Below are 18303 nucleotides of genomic sequence, written 5' to 3'. Positions count from 1 at the left end.
TTTTTTTCAGCCATGATTGCTTCACTTTCTTGAGTCTGGGAGGCTGTGTATTGTACCACGTTTGCTTTTATATATATATATATCTAGCCTTTGGCTAGAATCCTTTGTTTCAATAGCAAAACCAGTTACTACTCTTACAAAATAAGTAGGAGTATCATTAAGGACTGTACTTCTTTCCAATGTTGACACATTTGCTTTTAAGTCTTCAGTTTTCTGCCAAGGTTGTACTTTCCATTCCTAACAAAATTAGGCTTCTTTTCAGCATTTGGATGACACTTCCATGTCCCTGCATGCAGGGGGCTTTTTGATCAGGCTGTGGAAGCAGTTGGCATCTCACAGAACTGTTAATTCATAAACTGCAAAGAGCTGAAAGCTACAAAACTTTTTTTTTCCTTTAAAAAAAAAAAAAAGCTTAAGTAAAGCAGTCTTCCTGTGCAGAGAGAATGTTGATTGCTAGGTTTTTCCTTTTGTAAGTTGGGAAAATGCTTGTCTGCCATGATCCTAGGGCTCTTTGAACAGAAACTTTAGCACGGGACAGACAGCAGGTGAACTACACAGGATGAATTCCTGTAAAAAGCAATGATGCAATTAAACTTCCAGGTTCTGAAGTGTGTTTTTGGGAAGTTGCCAATAGATTCCAGATCCTGAAAACTGCAGGGCAGGGCAACAGTTCAGAGAGAAGTGGGGCTTGTTGAGTCTATCTAAAAAGGATTTAAAGTAATATAGGTATTTTTATACTATATTGTTGTAAGAATATGGTTGCCTGGAGTAACAGCATGAAGTTAATAGAGTCTGGGAAGGCTTCAGAACACATAATAAAGAAATGGAGACAGTGGTGGAACAGGCACACATTGAGAAATGTGGCAAAAATTATGAGGTTTGTTTGGGTTTTTTTTTTTAGATTACAATGGAGACCTGACTAAACTTGAGAACAAAAAGGTTAATCAGACTGTCTTAGGAAAATGCTTTTATTGTCCTTGCTAAAGAGAGCAAAATCAATCAGCATGGAATCCTCCAGAAAAATAAAACAGAAATGGTTTGTACTGTGATGAACCAAAGCTCTGTCCAGCTCCAGGTCTTGTTTCTGACAGCAAGCAGGAGTAGATGCTTAGGAAAAAACAAGAGGTAGCCTGGGCCACTGGCTGTAGCTTCAGCTAAAATACAGGATGCTAAATAGAAATCCCATTTCTCAGTGATCTCAGATGAGGCAGGTCTGCAGAGGGGTTTGTACTGAAACGTGCTGTTCTCCTTACAGACAAAAGATCAGGACATTTCTCTGCTTTTTACCCTTTACTCTTGTATTTCTAGTGTCTGGCAGTGTGCCTCTGCCATAATGGGTGAACATTTAGTCCTGACCCTCAGGAGTTTTCAAGCTTGAAGTAGTTTTAAATAAGGCATAGCAAATTATGGTGATAAATGATCAGAGGAAATGAGGTACAAACATTAAGGGAGCAGCTCATGGGATTTCTTTAAGTACTAATTCTCTTTTAGATACAGTGATGCTTGAGTGGAAGCATTCTACAGTCTTCCAAACACTAAATATTTCACTTTTTAAGAAAACTGATAGAAGAGTAGCTTTTCCTCCTAGCAAGGATAAAGCATTCAGGTGCTGATAAGAACAAAAACAGAGATTTTTTTTTTTTTTTTTTTTTAATTGCCCCAAAATGGTGTGTGTGTTACACACTGAATCCAGTACTCCAAGTACGAGTGGGAGAAGAGGAAGATTTGATGCAGAGAGGTCTGTCACTGGATGAAAACTGGAAAAGGGCTTTTTCTGAGGATGACCTCTTAGCAGCTGTGGGTTAGCATGGCTGACCAACTCAGGCAAAAGTTCCAAGTAAGTGGCATCAAATGGAAATATTTCTGAGCTGGTAGCCACCAGAAGACCTCTTTTGTGTTGTAATAAGTAGAAATGTTTCTCTTTCATTTTATAAAAATTAAAAAAACCAAACCAAACCTGCTCCCAATTGCTTGAAGTAGCAGTTTGGAATTGACTCTACATCTGAATTTGATCCTGCCTACTAGCAGAAGTTGTCAGAGAGTTGTATTAATAAAGCAAATCAACCAACCCTCCAGCTGCTGGGGACAAAGCATGTGAATTAACTTTGTCAAAGCTGGCCTGAATTCTGTTATTCTTCTTAGTGGGCAAAAAAATGACTTGAGTGACTCTTTACTGCAGCACAGTGTTAATTTAAGGCTGAGTTGTTCCCAGTATGATTCAAAAAAATAGATTTTCTGTCTTCTGTTGTGTTTTCCATCTTATGCTCACGATTTTCCATATTTTTTAAGCCCTGTGCCACTTGGCATAAGGGTTTGCAGTTAATTTAGGAGAGATGCAGCATGTGCTCAGTCACTGAGTTGGAACAAGGTGTCTCTCTGCCTTCAGCTGGCTTTTCTATGGGAACAAAGCCTGCAGTTCTATACAGGTGTCCTGATGGATTTGCCTGTTGCAGTGTGAGGTCAGGCTCTGGCTGGCTGTGTACTCAGTCACCAGTCTGAGTTCTGATCTGGGGGTTGCAGAGATTTTGCTCTGATTTTCCTCCTGTTGCCTCTGCTGCCTTCCTCAGCTGGGTTCAGTCTTTTGGGTTTGGGGTCTGCCTGGGGCAGCATCTCGGTGTTGTAAGGCTCTGTGTGTGTGTGTGTGTGTGTGTGTAATTACTAGGGATATGCATGCACTTGTGAGTGCCTGTCTGATACAGCTGCAGTCTGGCTGCAGGAACAACTCTGCATTTCATTTTCTGATGTTTTTCCATTGGGTGGTACAGGGAATGGTACTGGAGAGAACTCGAGGGCCTGTATAGCTTCAGCATTTTGCTGGCTAGGACCTGGCAGGAATACAGCTCTCCAGAGGCAGGGCAAAGGTAGGAATTCTGAAGCTTAGAGGTAACTGAGCTACTAATCCCACACTAGAGATGTAATGTGAAGTCCATATTAGCTAAAAATACCCTCTGGTTTCTCAGGCTGAGGCTTTTGGTCATTGCAACAAGCTGGGATTAAAATCAACATTCAAAAACAGTTTCCTAAACCACAGAGTGAGTTTTCTCACTTCCAGAAGTTACAAACCTCTCTAGTCTTTTTTGGGCACTGGACTAGGAAGTCTCTATCTTCTGTTTTAACAGAAATGGGAGTAAGGAGGACTGTAGCCACAGAAGTTCTGTCTGCTTGCATACAACAGCACTTTTAGTCCATGGATTACCTCTGTCAGAAACCTTATTCTAAACCCCATTTTCCCACACTAATTTTCTTCCTCTTTTATCTTCTGGTGTATGTCTGGAAGTTGATAAAGCTTTAAAGAGACAGAGAAGCTGTGTCTACAACTTGTGTTTGATTTGGGGTGGGAGGGGGATGAGTTTCTGTGTAAATTTATCGTGTGGGTTTGGCTGCTTTACTCGCCCTCCTCCTCCTGTGTCATATGGCAGAAGACACAACCTTTGAATCCCCAGGTGTCTGAGGACTTCTCTTTCCAAGACGAGGACTCCACTGACAGCTGAGCCTGAAAAAAAAAAAAGCTATTAACTCCCCCAGATTAGAAGACAACATATATATTTTTATAGAAATCTAATTGTATATTTTAAAAACCAGTTTTCCTGCAGCTTCTCCACATGTATTTTCCCCCTTGTAGTTCAGATTTGATATAAACTTTTTTGTGTTCACTCTTTTTATGTTTTGTTTTGAAATTTGTAGTCAAAGCTTTGGTGTACTGTACAGGAGCAGTCAGCCTTTGTAATTACTGTATAAATGCTTTATAATAAAGTATATTACTTTTATTTTAACAAGTGAGCAGACACTTCCTTTTGCGTGTTTGCTGCCTAGGGCACCTTTTAAAAGACTGTTACATGTTTAAAATGTACATATATAAATATATTTACCTGTTGCTGTACAGTTGTGATAGACTGGACTGAATTTATTTTTTGTGTGCTTTTTTTATAAAATAATACACTAAAGGAAATCTTGTTGATGTGATTGTAATGTACTCTGTAACTTATTTACATAATAGCCTCTATATATCTAAAAACCCCTTTTATTAAATGAGGTTTAAAAAATAGCTTCACAGCTGAGTTTTTTGCTGGTGTGAGGGAGTGGCTGAGGGGCTTGGGGTGGTTGTGACTGTGATGCTTCCATGCAAAGAAAGCAGTTACAGGTTCTTGTGTCAGCAATTACAAAGGCAGCAATGGGGCAGCTTGGTACCTGCATCACATCTGAATTCCTGGATGGTTGTGGCTGGGACAGAAGGCAGAGAGTGAAGGATATCTGGATCTGCTGGAAGAGGAGATGATAACATTGCTCTGCTCTTCAGTAGTACAATGTGCTGGTTGTAGAAATATTTACTCCAGTTGTAAATCATATTGCATCACATTTTTCAATGAGTTTTAGCAAATACTGTCTGAAAGGCACATCTCTGTTACCTCAGAATCACAGAATTAGCCGGGTTGGAAGGGACCTCAGAGATCATCAAGTCCAACCCTTGACCCACCGTTGCGGTTGCTAGACCATGGCACTGAGTGCCACATCCAGGCTCTTTGGAAATAGCTCCAGACACGGAGAATCCACTACTTCCCTGGGCAGCCCATTCCAATGCCTGATCACCCTCTCTGTAAAGAAATTCTTTCTCATCTCCAACCTAAACCTCCCCTGGCACAACTTGAGACCCTGCCCTCTTGTCTTGCTGAGAGCTGCCTGGGAAAAGAGCCCAACCCCCCCCTGGCTCCAACCTCCTTTCAGGGAGTTGTAGAGAGTGATGAGGTCTCCCCTGAGCCTCCTCTTCTCCAGCCTCAACACCCCCAGCTCCCTCAGCCCTTCCTCACAGGAATTCTGCTGGATCCCTTCACAGCCTCCTTGCTCTTCTCTGGACCTGCTCCAGCACCTCAATCTCCTTCCTGAGCTGAGGGGCCCAGAACTGGACACAGGACTCGAGGTGTACCCTGGCGGGGCTCATTTCTTTAGGGGTAGGAGGAGGTGAAGTCGCCGCCATGAAGCGCCCTGACGGGAAGACCGCCCGCCACGTCCCACAATGCACCGCCGACTTCCGGGATGGGACTTTCTCTGTGGCAGCGCATCTCTATGATCTCCAGGTGTCGTTGCCTTCCTGCTCGCCCTCCCTCCTCCTCCTCATCCTCCTCCTCCTTCCCCGGTCCCGGTGCGCTGCGCATGCGCGGGAGGCGGCTCCGCCATAGCAACCGGAGCGTTCACGGTAGCAACGGCAATGGTGGGTGCCTGCGCTACCGGCGCTGGGCCTGCCGGGGGGCTGGGGGAGGCGAAGGGGGGGCGGAGACCGGGGATATGGGGAGGGAGAGAGGGAGGAAGAGGTGAGCGGGGGCGTCCCCGGTTGAGGGAGACACACGGCGACCGCGGCCTGGGGGTGGGGGAGAAGGGGAGGTGTGCGTCAGCGGTGTCCCCTGAAGGCTGTCCCCTGAGAGCTGTCCCCTAAGGGCTGTCCCCCGAGGGCTGTTCCGTGGGCAGCCCCGGCAGTGGCGGTGCGGGCGCCAGGAGAGGTGTGAGGTGAGGTGAGGTGAGGTGAGGCGAGGCGAGGCGAGGCGAGGCGAGGCGAGGCGAGGCGAGGTGAGGTGAGGTGAGGTGAGGTGAGGTGAGGCGAGGCGAGGCGAGGTGAGGTGAGGCCTCGGTGGGCGGTGAGGGCGCGAAGTGGGCAGGGGGCATCCCGGTGGTTGGGGCTTTGTGGGGGTTGTGAGGGGCAGAGAGAAGCGGTCCAGGATTTAAAAAAAAAAAAAAAAAAAAAAAAAAAAGGAGTCCGGGATTTTATGAAAGCAGAGTTAGGATGTGTTTGTTCTTAAAGGCAGGAGTGCCTGTGGTTGCTGAGGCGATGAGCCTGGTTACCTCTTGCTGTGCAGTTCTGATTTTGCTCTATTTAAAGTATAAATAAATGTTTGGAAATGATGGCAAAGTGTCACTGTTTGAATTTTTCCTGAGGATCTGAGTTTTGTAAATACTCTGTGTCCAACAGCTGTGCCTTTGGGGGAAAGATTCTTTAATTGCAGCTTCTAAATGTACAGGATGTGGGTGGTTTTCCCTTTGAAGGTATTCGTGTTTCTTGTTCCTGACAGGTTAATGGTGACTCTTCAGGGTGAGGATTTAAGCTTGGCTGAACTGATCGCTTGGCATTTTGACTATTTTAAGCAATATTTCTTTCTTTTGTCTAAATTCCTGTAGGAAATTGTTCAACAAGCAGGTAGAGAAACCCATGAGAACAGGCTTCTCAGAGACAGGTTTCCTTTAAGTAACCTCCCTTGGCAGAATATACTACACTTTACCTATAGAAAGTTCAGCTGCACTTCAAAGAAGAAACAAAATCCCTGATAAGTGTTTGGTGATAAACCCACTGTGATGATTTTACTATTTCCAGCAAGTCAGATATTATTATTATTTTACAGAGAGAGTGATCAAGCATTGGAATGGGCTGCCCAGGGAAGTAGTGGATTCTCCGTGTCTGGAGATATTTCAAAAGAGACTGGATGTGGCACTCAGTGCCATGGTCTAGCAACTGCAACGGTGGTAAAAGGGTTGGACTTGATGATCTCTGAGGTCCCTTCCAACCCAGCCAATTCTATGATTATTACAGGAGAAGCACACTGGGGCAGAAGCTGCTCCTTATGGCTCACAAGCTTCAAAGTCCAGTTGGGTTTTTGATGTGAGCTTGAAACAAAACCTCTTATGAATCCATTTCTGTCTTCAACACGAGTGGCTGAGATCACTTAACCCCAATGCTGTGACCATTGGCTGCCATCATTGTGAAAAATGCAATGGAGTTTTGTCCCAAAAAAGCTGGTGAGCTGGAAACCATTTGCTTTTGCTGGCACACTGGTGTCTGTTGTTTGGATTCACGTTGGGGCTGGAGCTGGGGATGTGGTCTGAGCAGCAGGAGGTGTTCACCTGTAGCAGACACCAGGGCACAAGTTTGTCAGGTCCTCTGCAGTGTGTCCTGCAGTAGCTGCTAGGCAGTAAAGGAGGAAATAAAATCAATGTCTGTCAGAGGGTGGAAGCAGCTGGAACATCTGAGGCTGCTCAGTGATAGATGTCTCACTGAAAGCAGACATTGATGTTTGAGGTGCATTCACAGGCTCCTTGTGGAGCTCCTCCTGGCTCTTGGACTGTTGCTGGGTGTTCTGTGCCTGTAGCCATTCTTATATATGCAGCTGCCTCAACTGTTTCCAGAGTTTCCTGTTGCTAAAGCTCTGTGACCAAGGTGGTTGCCTGTAAGATTTTGGGTGGAAGTTAGTTTGTTGGGTTTAACTTTCCAGTTGGTTGGTTGTTGTTGTGGTTTTTTTTTTCCTGCTTCTATCCACATGTGGCAGTGCCACAGTGAGAGCAGAAGAGATGCCTAAAGCAGAGACCTCTTGGTTTTTTTTTAGGCAGGAGGCTGTTGGTCAGTTTTTGTGAAAGATTGGTCTCTGGAAGATTTTAATTCTGGAAGACACCTTGGAATATGTTTAATGTTTAGGATAGATATGAATTCTCTTTATAGTGCTGGTTTGGATATTGTGGTTTGAGGCATAAAACTTGGAGTTAGTGACAACAGATGGTTGGTCAGTGGGTCTGTCTTTTAAATGCCTCTCTCAGATTTCCCCTAACTCACATTTTCACATCACATGGTGCGACCTGACATAAAGCAAGTGGAGAGAAACAAACATAAACAATCCAGATTGCTTTTGAGTTTTGGCAAAGTATACCTTATTTTCCTTAGTGTACCTGAAAAGGCTGTATCATTCTGTCTGCTCCCAGACAGGAAGTTGCCAATGCACAATAATAGAAAGTGTAGAGTTTTAAGAGCATTGGAGCATGTTTTTTCAGTGCAGTAAATTCAGTGCAGTCTTTGAATTGAATTGAATTTCAGCATCAAAGGTAACAAGCAGTGTCCCAAACACACGTTCCACACAGAGCAGAGAGTAAGATCTGGAAGATGGTGCCAACTGCTGATAGTGCCAGCTGGCATGAAGCTCCTGAAAATGCTACCAAGTGCCCCAGAAAATCAAATTGCAATATACTGAAAAGTTCCAGCTTCTTAGACTCAGCTGGAGGAAGATAATGCAGGGAAGTGGTAGAAGGGATCAGACAGGCAGATTAGGGAGAGAGAAGAGAGGGGAGATAGTTGGCAGTGAACAAGCCAACTAAAAATTTGCAGTGAATATTCATTTAAATTTGTTTCATTTTTAGGCAAAAGCAACAACTATCAAAGAAGCTCTAGCCAAGTGGGTGAGTACTAGAACAGTATCTTATCTGCTTTGCAATGCTCTGTAGCATGGGTTTTGACTGTAATCAGCTGAATTTATTTTTCAAATTGATTGTAAGAAATATGTTTGCTTGAAACATCTGCTGTAAAAAGCTTCACAAAGTAAAAATGTTGTTGTTATTATTAAAGTAGAATACATTCTATTGGATTTTCTGTGTGTTCTTGTTATATTGATACAGGTGGTAAATATGAGTGCTCTCCTGCCTTGTTCTGCTGAATATGGATTGATAGAAGGCCTGAGGATACAAAGAGATTGAAAGCTGGGGATATGTTATGTTTTCTGTTTCATTATCTTCTGTTCATTGTACCTGAGTGCAGTCCTGCACACAGAGTAAAGAAATATGAAATTCTTACTGTACTGAAATCAGCAGAACTCCCACTCTTGTCTTCCAACATAAGGTCCCTTACATTGTGCAAAGCTTATCTCAGAATGAGTTTCTTGTTGGTTTTCTTCTTAAAATACTGGATTAATGCAGTCATCTGGGATGGTGACTGACTCAGTCTCAGAGCCTTACGGATAGGTGTTTGTTGGCAAGGATGCAGATGTAATTTCAGATGGTACAGGGTGCTCTGGAGTCTGGTTCACAGTGCAGTAAAACCTTTGAGAATCCCCAGTTTCAGTGAATTTTAGGTTAGGGCACAGCTCTACAGTTTGGTATGCAGGCACTCTCCTGCCAGTTCTGGCCAGCTGCTAGAGCAAGAGTTTATAAATGTTTTTGGTCTCTAAAACACCTGGATTTGAGGCAATGCAGGCAGGTACATTTGAAAGTCAGGAGATGTGACCACCAGCTCAAAAGACTAGGCTGTAATTGAAGGCTGCTGACTTTCTGAATTTTATCACTGTTTAGTACCTTCAATATTGCAGATTTTTTTTTTCAGTTATGTTGGGATATCCCACAAACTTCACTCCTGCTTTTCTAGTAAGAACTAGAATGCAACAGCTTGCAGACATTAGCATTACTAGAGATGTGAAGTGGCTGTTAACAAATTTTGCTTTTCCTCCCTTATTCTTTTTGCCCCCCAAAACCACAACTCCATGTTTCCTATTAAAGATTAATTTTTTGTGTGCTCCTCTGTCACATTTCTTCAAGATAACAGACTTGTGTCAGTGCAATTCCATAATGTTAGGCATGAAATGCTGAATTTGCTTTTCTGTTCATGTTGCTGGGGGTGGGTTTAAATCTTCCTTTTCTGCTCCTGATCTGTGTCCATGTGGCTGGTAAAATCGGATCTGGTGTTGTGCTGCATTCTGGTTGTTTTTCATCCCTTTGGCATAAGGGTTTACCCCTGCCCTACAGTCAGGGTGACATTAGTTAAATAAAAAAAACCTTTAACTTAAAAAGCACATAACCTGTTCTTTAAAAAGTGTCTGCTCTGCCAGTGGTTTCTCCACAGTTTATTGTGCTCCCTGAGCTGACCTTTCTGCCAGAAGTGAGCAGGAACCAGGGTTCATTTTCTTCCTGCAAGGATTCACTGCTGGCCACAGTCTGCATTGGAAGCTCTCTGCCTTCCATGTTTTGAAGAAAAAAAGTATTTTATTTGTTGGTGTAAACTGAGTATAAATGCAAATGATACAGTATTGCTCTTGGAAAGAAAATGGAAGTTTTCATTTGAACTTGTTCACCACATTCTAGCAAAACATTTGCCATGCTTGTTTGCTAAGTCACTAATTACAAGTGAAAGTATTATCACAGTGAGTTTGGACAGAAACAGGAATATAGGTAAATGCACAAGGCAATATGTGCTATTTTTTTTATTAAACTGAAGAATTTGGGGTACAAAAAAGAGAAAATAATGTTATCAGAACCTGATCTTCTGCTGTGGGATTTTAAGGCTTCTGGGATGTAAGTGATTTCATTACAAAATAGCCATAGAAACCAGGCCAGATCTCAGCCATCTCACTTTTCAGTAGCTGAAATAAAACAAGAAAACAAGAGTCCTAATTTTGAAAGTGCTGAGTACATTTCTTTGTTAATGGACCTCCAGTTCTCCCACTGAGCATTGAATGAACTGAGAAAATGCTCCCTTTGTGCCTTCAGGGAGTGCAAACTGGTGTTACTACCTAAACAGATACTTACTCCAAGTGTCTAGGCAGCAGTTGCCATCACTTTAGAATTTTAAGATTTAATAAACTATATTTTTTAAATAAAGCCCAATGCTGGAGTTATGCCCGTGTTTCTAAAGCTCTAAACTTTATCAAATACTTAATATGGCAAATTGACAACTCTGTGAATGGGAAATCTGTTATTTGCTGTGTTCTTTATAGTATGAAATCTTCCCCACTCATTTTTAATATCTAATTAGAAATGATTGGGGGTTAGATTCTTACCTCTGCGAAGTTGCTGAGCTTCTCCCACAAAACGTGCCCCCCTGTATTCCATTTGTGCTGTAAGTAAGGTGAGAGTTCTGAGTTTTCTGGGTGAAACAGGAAGGAGATTTTCCTGACAGAGCTTTTAAGAATCAGACTGGCCCTGGCTGAGGTGCCTTCATGTCAGCCTCCAAGGAAATGCCTTCACTCATTAAACCTCCATCTATTCTCCATTTCTTCATGGCAGAGGACCCTTAATTGAATTGCTCAGATGTAGCACAACTTTTTAAAAAGCATATATAGTGTGTAAGTTCTTTTAATATCTGGAAAATCAGCTTGCATTCCCCTCTCTGTGCTGCTATCAGGAATCTTGACAAACAATATTCAACATGCTTTCTCTTTTCAGTAATATATTTTAGTAGTATACTGGCAGTACTTCCAATTACTTTCATAGTCATTTGTTAGTACAGTCACTTTAATAATTGCATATAGCAGTGACCATCTTCTTCACTTTCTCTTTGCTTTAGGAAGAAAAAAGTGGCCAGAAGGCTTCAGAGGCAAAGGAGGTGAAACTGTATGGTCAGATTCCTCCTGTGGAGAGGATGGATGAATCTTTGTCCACACTCGTTAACTGCGAGTAAGTTCAGTTAAAACCAAATTTAAAGCCAAACATTACCTTTCCTTTTCATGACTTTTCAGTTTTTCTGCTGTCTACAGTGCAGATATGTATTTTCTATGTTTAAGTTTGGCCTACAAAAAGCAACATCTTTCTCTTTTTCTCAGCTAAGTTTCTCTTTCACACACTGTTCCACTTTTTAGTTCTAGTGGACTGAGATATTAGGAAAGAATCTGCATTGATATTTTGCCCAGAAGATTGGTTTCTTATCAGTATATAATTGCAGGTCCCTATTTGGAGTATGTCAGCTGACACATTTAAGATCTGTTAGAAAATTTATGCCAAAAAGAAAAAAAAAAAAAAGGTAACTAATCAGTACTTCCAGAAAGAAATTAGAGCTATTTCAGAAATAAATGTGCATGCATTTGTTAAGGCATAAAAAAGATAATCCAGTGTGTTATGTAAGTAACTTGTGGTATTTCCCCAGAAGCTAAATAAAATTGCAGAAATCTTGATGGTTTGAGGGTATTTTGAGTCTGTTTATACATCCAGATAGTTTACCATCCAACAAGAGAAAAATAGACAATTATTTCTCATGCAATGGTGTTTTGACATTGAATTTTTCTGGTATAATGACTCCTTGTATACTGTGAGTTGATTATTCTTGCTTTTTAAGGAAACTATCGCTGTCTACAAACTGCATTGAAAGAATTGCCAACTTGAGCAACCTAAGTAAGTGACAAGCCAGTGATTGATTTGTGTTTGTTTTCTAGCTGTTTGGACAGGAATTAACACTGTAATTTGTTACAGATGTCCAGCTTTATATCTACTGCTATCCTTTTTAATTCCTTCCTCTTAGACATTTACATGTGACCTTTAAAGTTATCCCCCTTAGTGGAGAATACATGCTTAGCAACAATGGTGTATAAAGCACATATCCCTGTGCACTAGCCTTGGCAGTTGTCTCATTTTGCAGACTTAAAAAAAAAAATTAATTCAGAAAACATCTTTGTAACTTCCAGTAAGCCTGAGTTTTGATATTCAAAAATCTAATCAGTTCTACAGTGATTTAATGAGCAGTGTTCATGCTCCTGATGGAGATAGTCTGCAGTTCAGCACCTTTGTAATTGTGATATTGGTTGGAGTGAGGCTGGAGTGTTGTAGATCTGGATGGAGAAATGCCATTCCACCTTTCAGAAGATTTGGATATACTTGATTTGATTTTGTTCTTACTTAAAAGAGAAGTGCCATATGTCTAGAAGTAGAACTTCTTTATGACATCTGGAAGCTCACTGGCTTACTGACTTCAGGACTGAATTCTTAATGGCCTCAAGACCCTGACTCTGGCATGAGGCCAGCAAAGAGCTGCAGTATTTGGGCTGGACCTTCCAGGCTGAGAAATCTTTTAAGGATCTACATTTTTTCTCAGAATATTTGCCAGGTGTGGTTTTGTCAGGTGTATTTCCTCACAGCAAGAAAACATAGAAGTATTCTAGATCAGCCTTGAATCTTCATCCATAGCAATCTCTAGCCACTACTCATACTGGAATATTCATTGCTACTTGGTTGGAGCTTTCTTTTGTCTTGCCATTAATGATTGTATCATGTTTTTTCAGTCATTATGTATACAAGAGCAAAACAAGATCATTAATAATTCCATCCTTAATGCAGTTATCAAGAAGAAGTTGACCTATGTACATGCTGCAGTTTAGTTTGCTTATTTACACTGCAAGAAAGCTGTGGGGAGAACTGTACAAAAAGACTGCTTTTTGTGATAGTATTGTGTTCCACTAGTATGACACAGCAAGAACAACTCACTTGGAAAGGACTTTTCTTTGGGTGCCAGGCTAAGCTGAAATGTCTCTCATCAGGTTTGTGGAAGGCAACTTTATATCCTGCCTTTATTGTAGTAATCAAGTCTGCTGCTTTAAAGAGAGATTGGAACAAATTTTACCTGGAAAGAAAGGGGTGGAAACAAGCAAGTTAGCAGTTCACATGCAAGGTGAAATAATAATATTTTAATCAGTATTTATCTGGACTGAAGTTCAAATAGTAACCTACACATGAGCAGCTTTGTATTCATAAGCATGTTTCTGAGCTGCCCACTGCATCTGCTCCTAATGCTCTTTGTAGGTCAGGAGGTTTTGTTTCTGTTCTGCCATACTTTCTTGGTCAGCATCTTCTTATATTAAATAAACACAGATTTATTAACAAGAACCTGTCTTTTATCTGTTACAGAAAATTTGAGGATTCTCTCTCTAGGAAGAAATAACATAAAGAACTTGAATGGATTGGTATGCACCTCTTAGTATCAATTCTTTGCTGACAAAATGGAGTGCTGTCTAGAATGTGGGGTATTTCCCCTATCTTCATAAAAATTATTGCTAAATTTACATTATTGCCTAACCATTTATTTTCTGCATCCATTATGATCTGTTCATATTGCTTCTGAATTTTCATACAACCTTCCTTTTTTCTTTAAATGCTTTTCATGATTCTTTGGGGCTACCTTACTACATAAATGGATTTAAGAAAGAAGGATTTAATTGTGTTTAACAGATGAGCAGAACTTTTATTTGAAAGCTGCTATCTGTCTGTAAAGCCCTTTAAGTTCCACTGGCTTTACATTAAGATAATTCCTATAGACTTTTTACATGAGGAATGTTCTACCTGAAGATACTTAGGCTCTGCTTCTTTACTACAAATACTGGCAGTCCTATGAGCACACACTTATGAGGGTCTGTCCTTTTTATGTTAACTGGAATCTGGAGCAATATGGCTTGGGGGGAGAGGATGGTGGCAGGACTAAGTCTACCAGGTAGAGGAAAAATTGTTGAGGAACAAATTGGATCAATTTTGTTACATTTAAATTAAGAGCAGAAGAGCATTATTGCATTCAGCTTTTTAAATGAATATAGAAATTTTCTTCCTCAAGACATAATGTGTGTTTCTCCTGCAGAATGCTTCTCTTCAAAGTTATTCCCACCTGCAGAGATTCCATATCCCTTAAGTGTGAAATGCAGGCAGTGAGCAATGGCTGGTTTCAAAAAAACCCTCAATTTTGAGAGAATCATGAAAGCAACTTCAGGCTGATAGGTACAAACAGAAGTGCACCTGAAGTGGATCCTTCCCCCAGATTGCATAAAGCCCCATCTAAAGTAGCTGTTGACTTGCATTCACTTCATGTTTATATTCACAGTTCACAAACAGCTGAATTGGTTTCCCCTCCCCTGTGCCTTAAGAACAAGCCAACTATTCCTTTTCTTATTCTGATCTTGTCATTTCTGTCCTCTAAATAGATATCAGATATTTTGCTCTTAATCCCTAGGAGTATTTGTCTAATACATAATTAGGGACCTGCTTAAAAGGAAATGAGGACCAATACACTTCAGTATTTTCTCACATGAGGTGACCTGTAGAGGGTGATTTTGGTCATTTTCCAGGAGGCAGTTGCAGAGACTTTAGAGGAGCTGTGGATCTCATACAACTTCATTGAGAAACTAAGGGGTATCCGTGTAATGAAGAAGCTGAAGGTTCTTTATATGTCAAATAATTTGGTGAAAGACTGGGGTAAGCCACACCTCTCTATTCTGTAACTTCTCCTGTAGTATGATGAATGCATGAGATATGTCACTAAGTAAAAAATAGTTCTGTATATTACAGAGCTTTAAGTCTCACTGATAAGCCTACAGATATGCAAAGAATCCCTAAATATCCACTCATGCAAGAGAGTAACAGAGTATTGAATTTAACTTTTAAGCCCAATGGAGTTTTTCTTTGATTTTTCTTCCTTGGACTTCCTTTAAAATGCTTACATGTTCTTTAACCTGATAGCAGTTCAAACCCAAGCAATGTTGGATGTATCCCATGCTGCTTATGTTTGTGCTGAGTTTGAAAGCAAGGTTTGGTGTGGATGTACTTTCCATGTTTCACAGTCTGGGTGGTGTTTTCACCTTTGTTGTTGCAGCAGAGTTTGTGAGACTGGCAGAGCTGCCATTATTAGAGGATCTGGTGTTTGTTGGCAACCCCCTACAGGAGAAATATGCCTCTGATCAGAAGAACAGTTGGATTGAAGAAGCAACCAAACGGGTACCCAACCTGAAAAAGCTGGATGGTGAGTTTGGGTCACGAGCATTTGCTGTAAGTTAACAGCTTAATATAAAGACAGCCCCAGGGAAATGAATCATAACCTCAGAAATTGATCTGTATGACCATGTAGTATTCCTTTATTTGGAGTTACTCTGTTTGGAGTAGGCTGACTTCTGGCAGCAGAATCTTCTGAAAGTGCTAGATGGATTTTAGAGTATTAAGTCCAGGTGGTCTTGCAGCTCAGTCTTGGGCTGCATTCTGGAAATTATCCTGTCAAATAGTTTTAGCATGTAACTAATAGGGAACTAAAACATAGTGGTTGGAAGTTTTCTTGTGGAGATGACATGTTGGCTTGTGTAACTGTAGTTGAGCATTTATGAAGGCTTTCATCTGCCACACTGAGTTACAGTTTTCCCTGATAAGAGAGGGTGACATGGGGGAATGGGAATAGATGGGCATGTGATCTTTTTTGCTTCTAGTGTAGGCTCAGTTTCAGAACTTCATGCAAGTTTCCTAAATACCTGAATATCCCCCTCTTGTCACTGCACCAGGGCTCAGTTTATAGGTTCTCTTATCCTTTTTGTCAGTGATATGAAAATATCTTAAAGCATGCTGTGAATAATGAGTGACTAAAAGTGAGATAATTCTTAAATCTGTTTTTAAAGTCATTAATTTCTGTTAATGGAGGTGTTTTCTCTTCACTGTTAACCTACTTTTTACTAAAGCAACACAGAGGAGAGCAGGACTGGTAAACTCAAGAGTAAGGAACCAGTCCTGCTCTCCTCTTTGTTGCAGCAAAGGAGGTACAGCAAGGTAGGGATGGTGGCAAAAGGAGACAACATCAACATAGGGAGCCATGGATAGGGAACCAAAGCCAGATCAAGTAGTGACAGTTCTTGAGAAGTGGAAGCCTGGTGAGAGAAGTTTGCTGCTTTGGAGGATGGGCTGCAGTAGGCCATTTGCTGCTGTAGCAGAAAACATTGAGGGTGAAACAAAAAATGGGACAGGGCAAGTGTCTGTCTGGGCACAGAGTGACCCTGTGAGTGTAAGTTTAGATCCTTCATTTTTGAAGCATTCCTGCAGCTGGGAGCTCAAACCAGGACACAGCTCTTAATTAGGCAGATACCTGTGCAATGTAGGTAGAGATCAACCTCTCTAAGAGTGGAAGCCACAAGGACAAGAATGATGAGCAAAAGAGAAGTAAAAAATGCTGTAACTGACTCATTGGTTCTTGCTGTTAGGCTGTCCCAGGATCCTGTTTTTCCTACATACTTTATGTGAGAATATAGGGACCTCAAAATTATTAGAATGGTTGAAGATCTACTGGGCAAAAATAAACACTGAAGGTCTCTTTGAGCAGGTAGGGTCTCCTTTCTGTTAGTTCCTGTGCCAGGAACCCTGCTCAGCACTTAGTTACCTAAACCAAAATACAACCAGGCTCTGGTGGTTTTATTTTCTCTTTCCTACCTGTGAAGAAGCAAAGAAAGCACCCCAGTCTTACAGGAAGCAAAGGGTTCTCACCATCAGACCCACCACCATTCAGGCCACTGAATTCAGGCCATTCAAGCTGAGCAAAGCAGAGACCCAATTCCTGTTACCCAGGTGACAGTGCAGGTGAATGCACATACATCTTCACACCCCTGCTGTTCTTTCACCAGTTGTTGAGGCATTTGATTGTGCTTTTTCAGTATGTTGTGAGCTTACCTTTACTACTGGGTTTTGCTACTGTGGGGAAAATTTGTATCTTGATACAGGTTTTTTGAGCTATTGGCATTTCAGCTTATTTTAAATTCAGTAACATCACTGTGAGGTGGTGCAAACCCTGCAGACTGCCACTATCCCACAATCTGAGGTGTCTTTGCTCAACATGGCAGTTATAAAGTGGTTTTATTTTTCTTTTTAAGTATCCAGGGGGCAGGTATAAACTACAACTCTACCATGTAGCCTTATTCCATGATACCAAATTTATCCCTAAGAGATGTGACTATATTGCTTCTTGGATCTGCATGAATAGGATTTTGTTTTGTAGCCTGGACATCCCAGTGAGGCATCACTGAGGAGGTGTCCCTGTACTAACAACCTGGTCACCTATGTTGTAGAAATGGCAGCACAAAGCAGAGCCCAGCAAAAGGAGAGTGATGTGCTGCTTGGTTGTTGATTGTTGAACTGATCTGGTGCACCTCCCAGTGACCAAGTCAGGCTGATCTTTTCTGCTTTAGTACCTTTTCTATTCCATGTTACCCAAGAAGTTGGAAAACCACCCAACAGAAGGTCTCATGAGTTGCAGGCTTTTCTAGCTAAGAGCAGGTCAGGTTTGTAGAAGTTCATGTCCCTTAGAAACAGGGGTAGGAAATACAACTCATTACTCTTTCTGCCAGTTCATCTCTTTCAGAGAGTCAGGATTAGGTTTCATGTTTATCAGCACTAACTATATCTTTCTCTGCATAATCTATTTATAAATCTTTTTAGATTTTTTCCCCCTCTCTTTTTTCCTCTTAGGTACTCATGTTATTAAAGAAGAAGAAGAAGAAGAAGAAGGAGGAGGAGAAGGAACAAACTGATGACACTTTCTTGTTGGGCATTTAATTATTTAAATAACTTCAGATAGCTTGGAACATAGAACTTTTATATAAATGTTTGTTTTGAAGAGAATCTTGGGACAGTTTTTTAAAAGACCATCCTATCTCCACAGTCTGTCACCCAAAGAGTTAGCTACCAAAATCTGGGCACCTCAATTTTGTCAAGCTTATGACACCTTCTGAAGAGATCAGTGGAGCTGAATTTATCTGCTCTGTGGCTAGCAAGACATCTTCACCTGAACATTTAATGCATGGGCATTTTTAATCCCTGATTAGCAGTGCTTGTTGTTCATTCTTGGGCTATAACAGAACTGCTTGAACTCTTTCAGTGCAGTTGGCCAACTTTATCATTGGAAACACAGGCCAAAAGAACAAGGTGGTGGTTTAGAGATATGTTATTTGTTGTGTTCGTTTGATGGGAATCCCTCAGCATTTCAAATATGTGAATTTGCCTTTTCCTCCCCTTAGC

The 18303-nt window shown here is 41.3% G+C and overlaps 1 protein-coding gene and 1 long non-coding RNA gene across 3 annotated transcripts; one reads left to right on the top strand and one right to left on the bottom strand.

Moving 5' to 3' along the window:
• Positions 1-1512: 1512 nt before the first annotated feature.
• On the bottom strand, positions 1513-4984 carry LOC115598422. 2 transcript variants are annotated; one of them, XR_003987639.1, is made up of 3 exons: positions 4865-4984; positions 4189-4257; positions 1513-3493 (listed from the first exon to the last, which is right to left on the bottom strand). It is a non-coding gene; the product is annotated as an uncharacterized LOC115598422 (long non-coding RNA). The 2 variants fall into 2 exon arrangements; XR_003987638.1 differs by having other exon boundaries at positions 4922-4950.
• Positions 4932-18303, top strand: DNAL1 (dynein axonemal light chain 1). Its single transcript, XM_008506138.2, has 8 exons — positions 4932-5206; positions 8167-8205; positions 11078-11187; positions 11843-11898; positions 13405-13460; positions 14610-14736; positions 15134-15280; positions 17755-18303. Exons 1-8 carry the CDS (start codon positions 5204-5206, stop codon positions 17814-17816), a joined length of 600 nt encoding a protein of 199 aa, XP_008504360.2. The 5' UTR covers positions 4932-5203; the 3' UTR covers positions 17817-18303.

The sequence above is a fragment of the Calypte anna genome, chromosome 5A, assembly GCF_003957555.1.
Source record: "Calypte anna isolate BGI_N300 chromosome 5A, bCalAnn1_v1.p, whole genome shotgun sequence".
Taxonomy (NCBI): Eukaryota; Metazoa; Chordata; class Aves; order Apodiformes; family Trochilidae; genus Calypte; species Calypte anna.
This window is presented reverse-complemented; position numbering and strand designations above follow the sequence as displayed.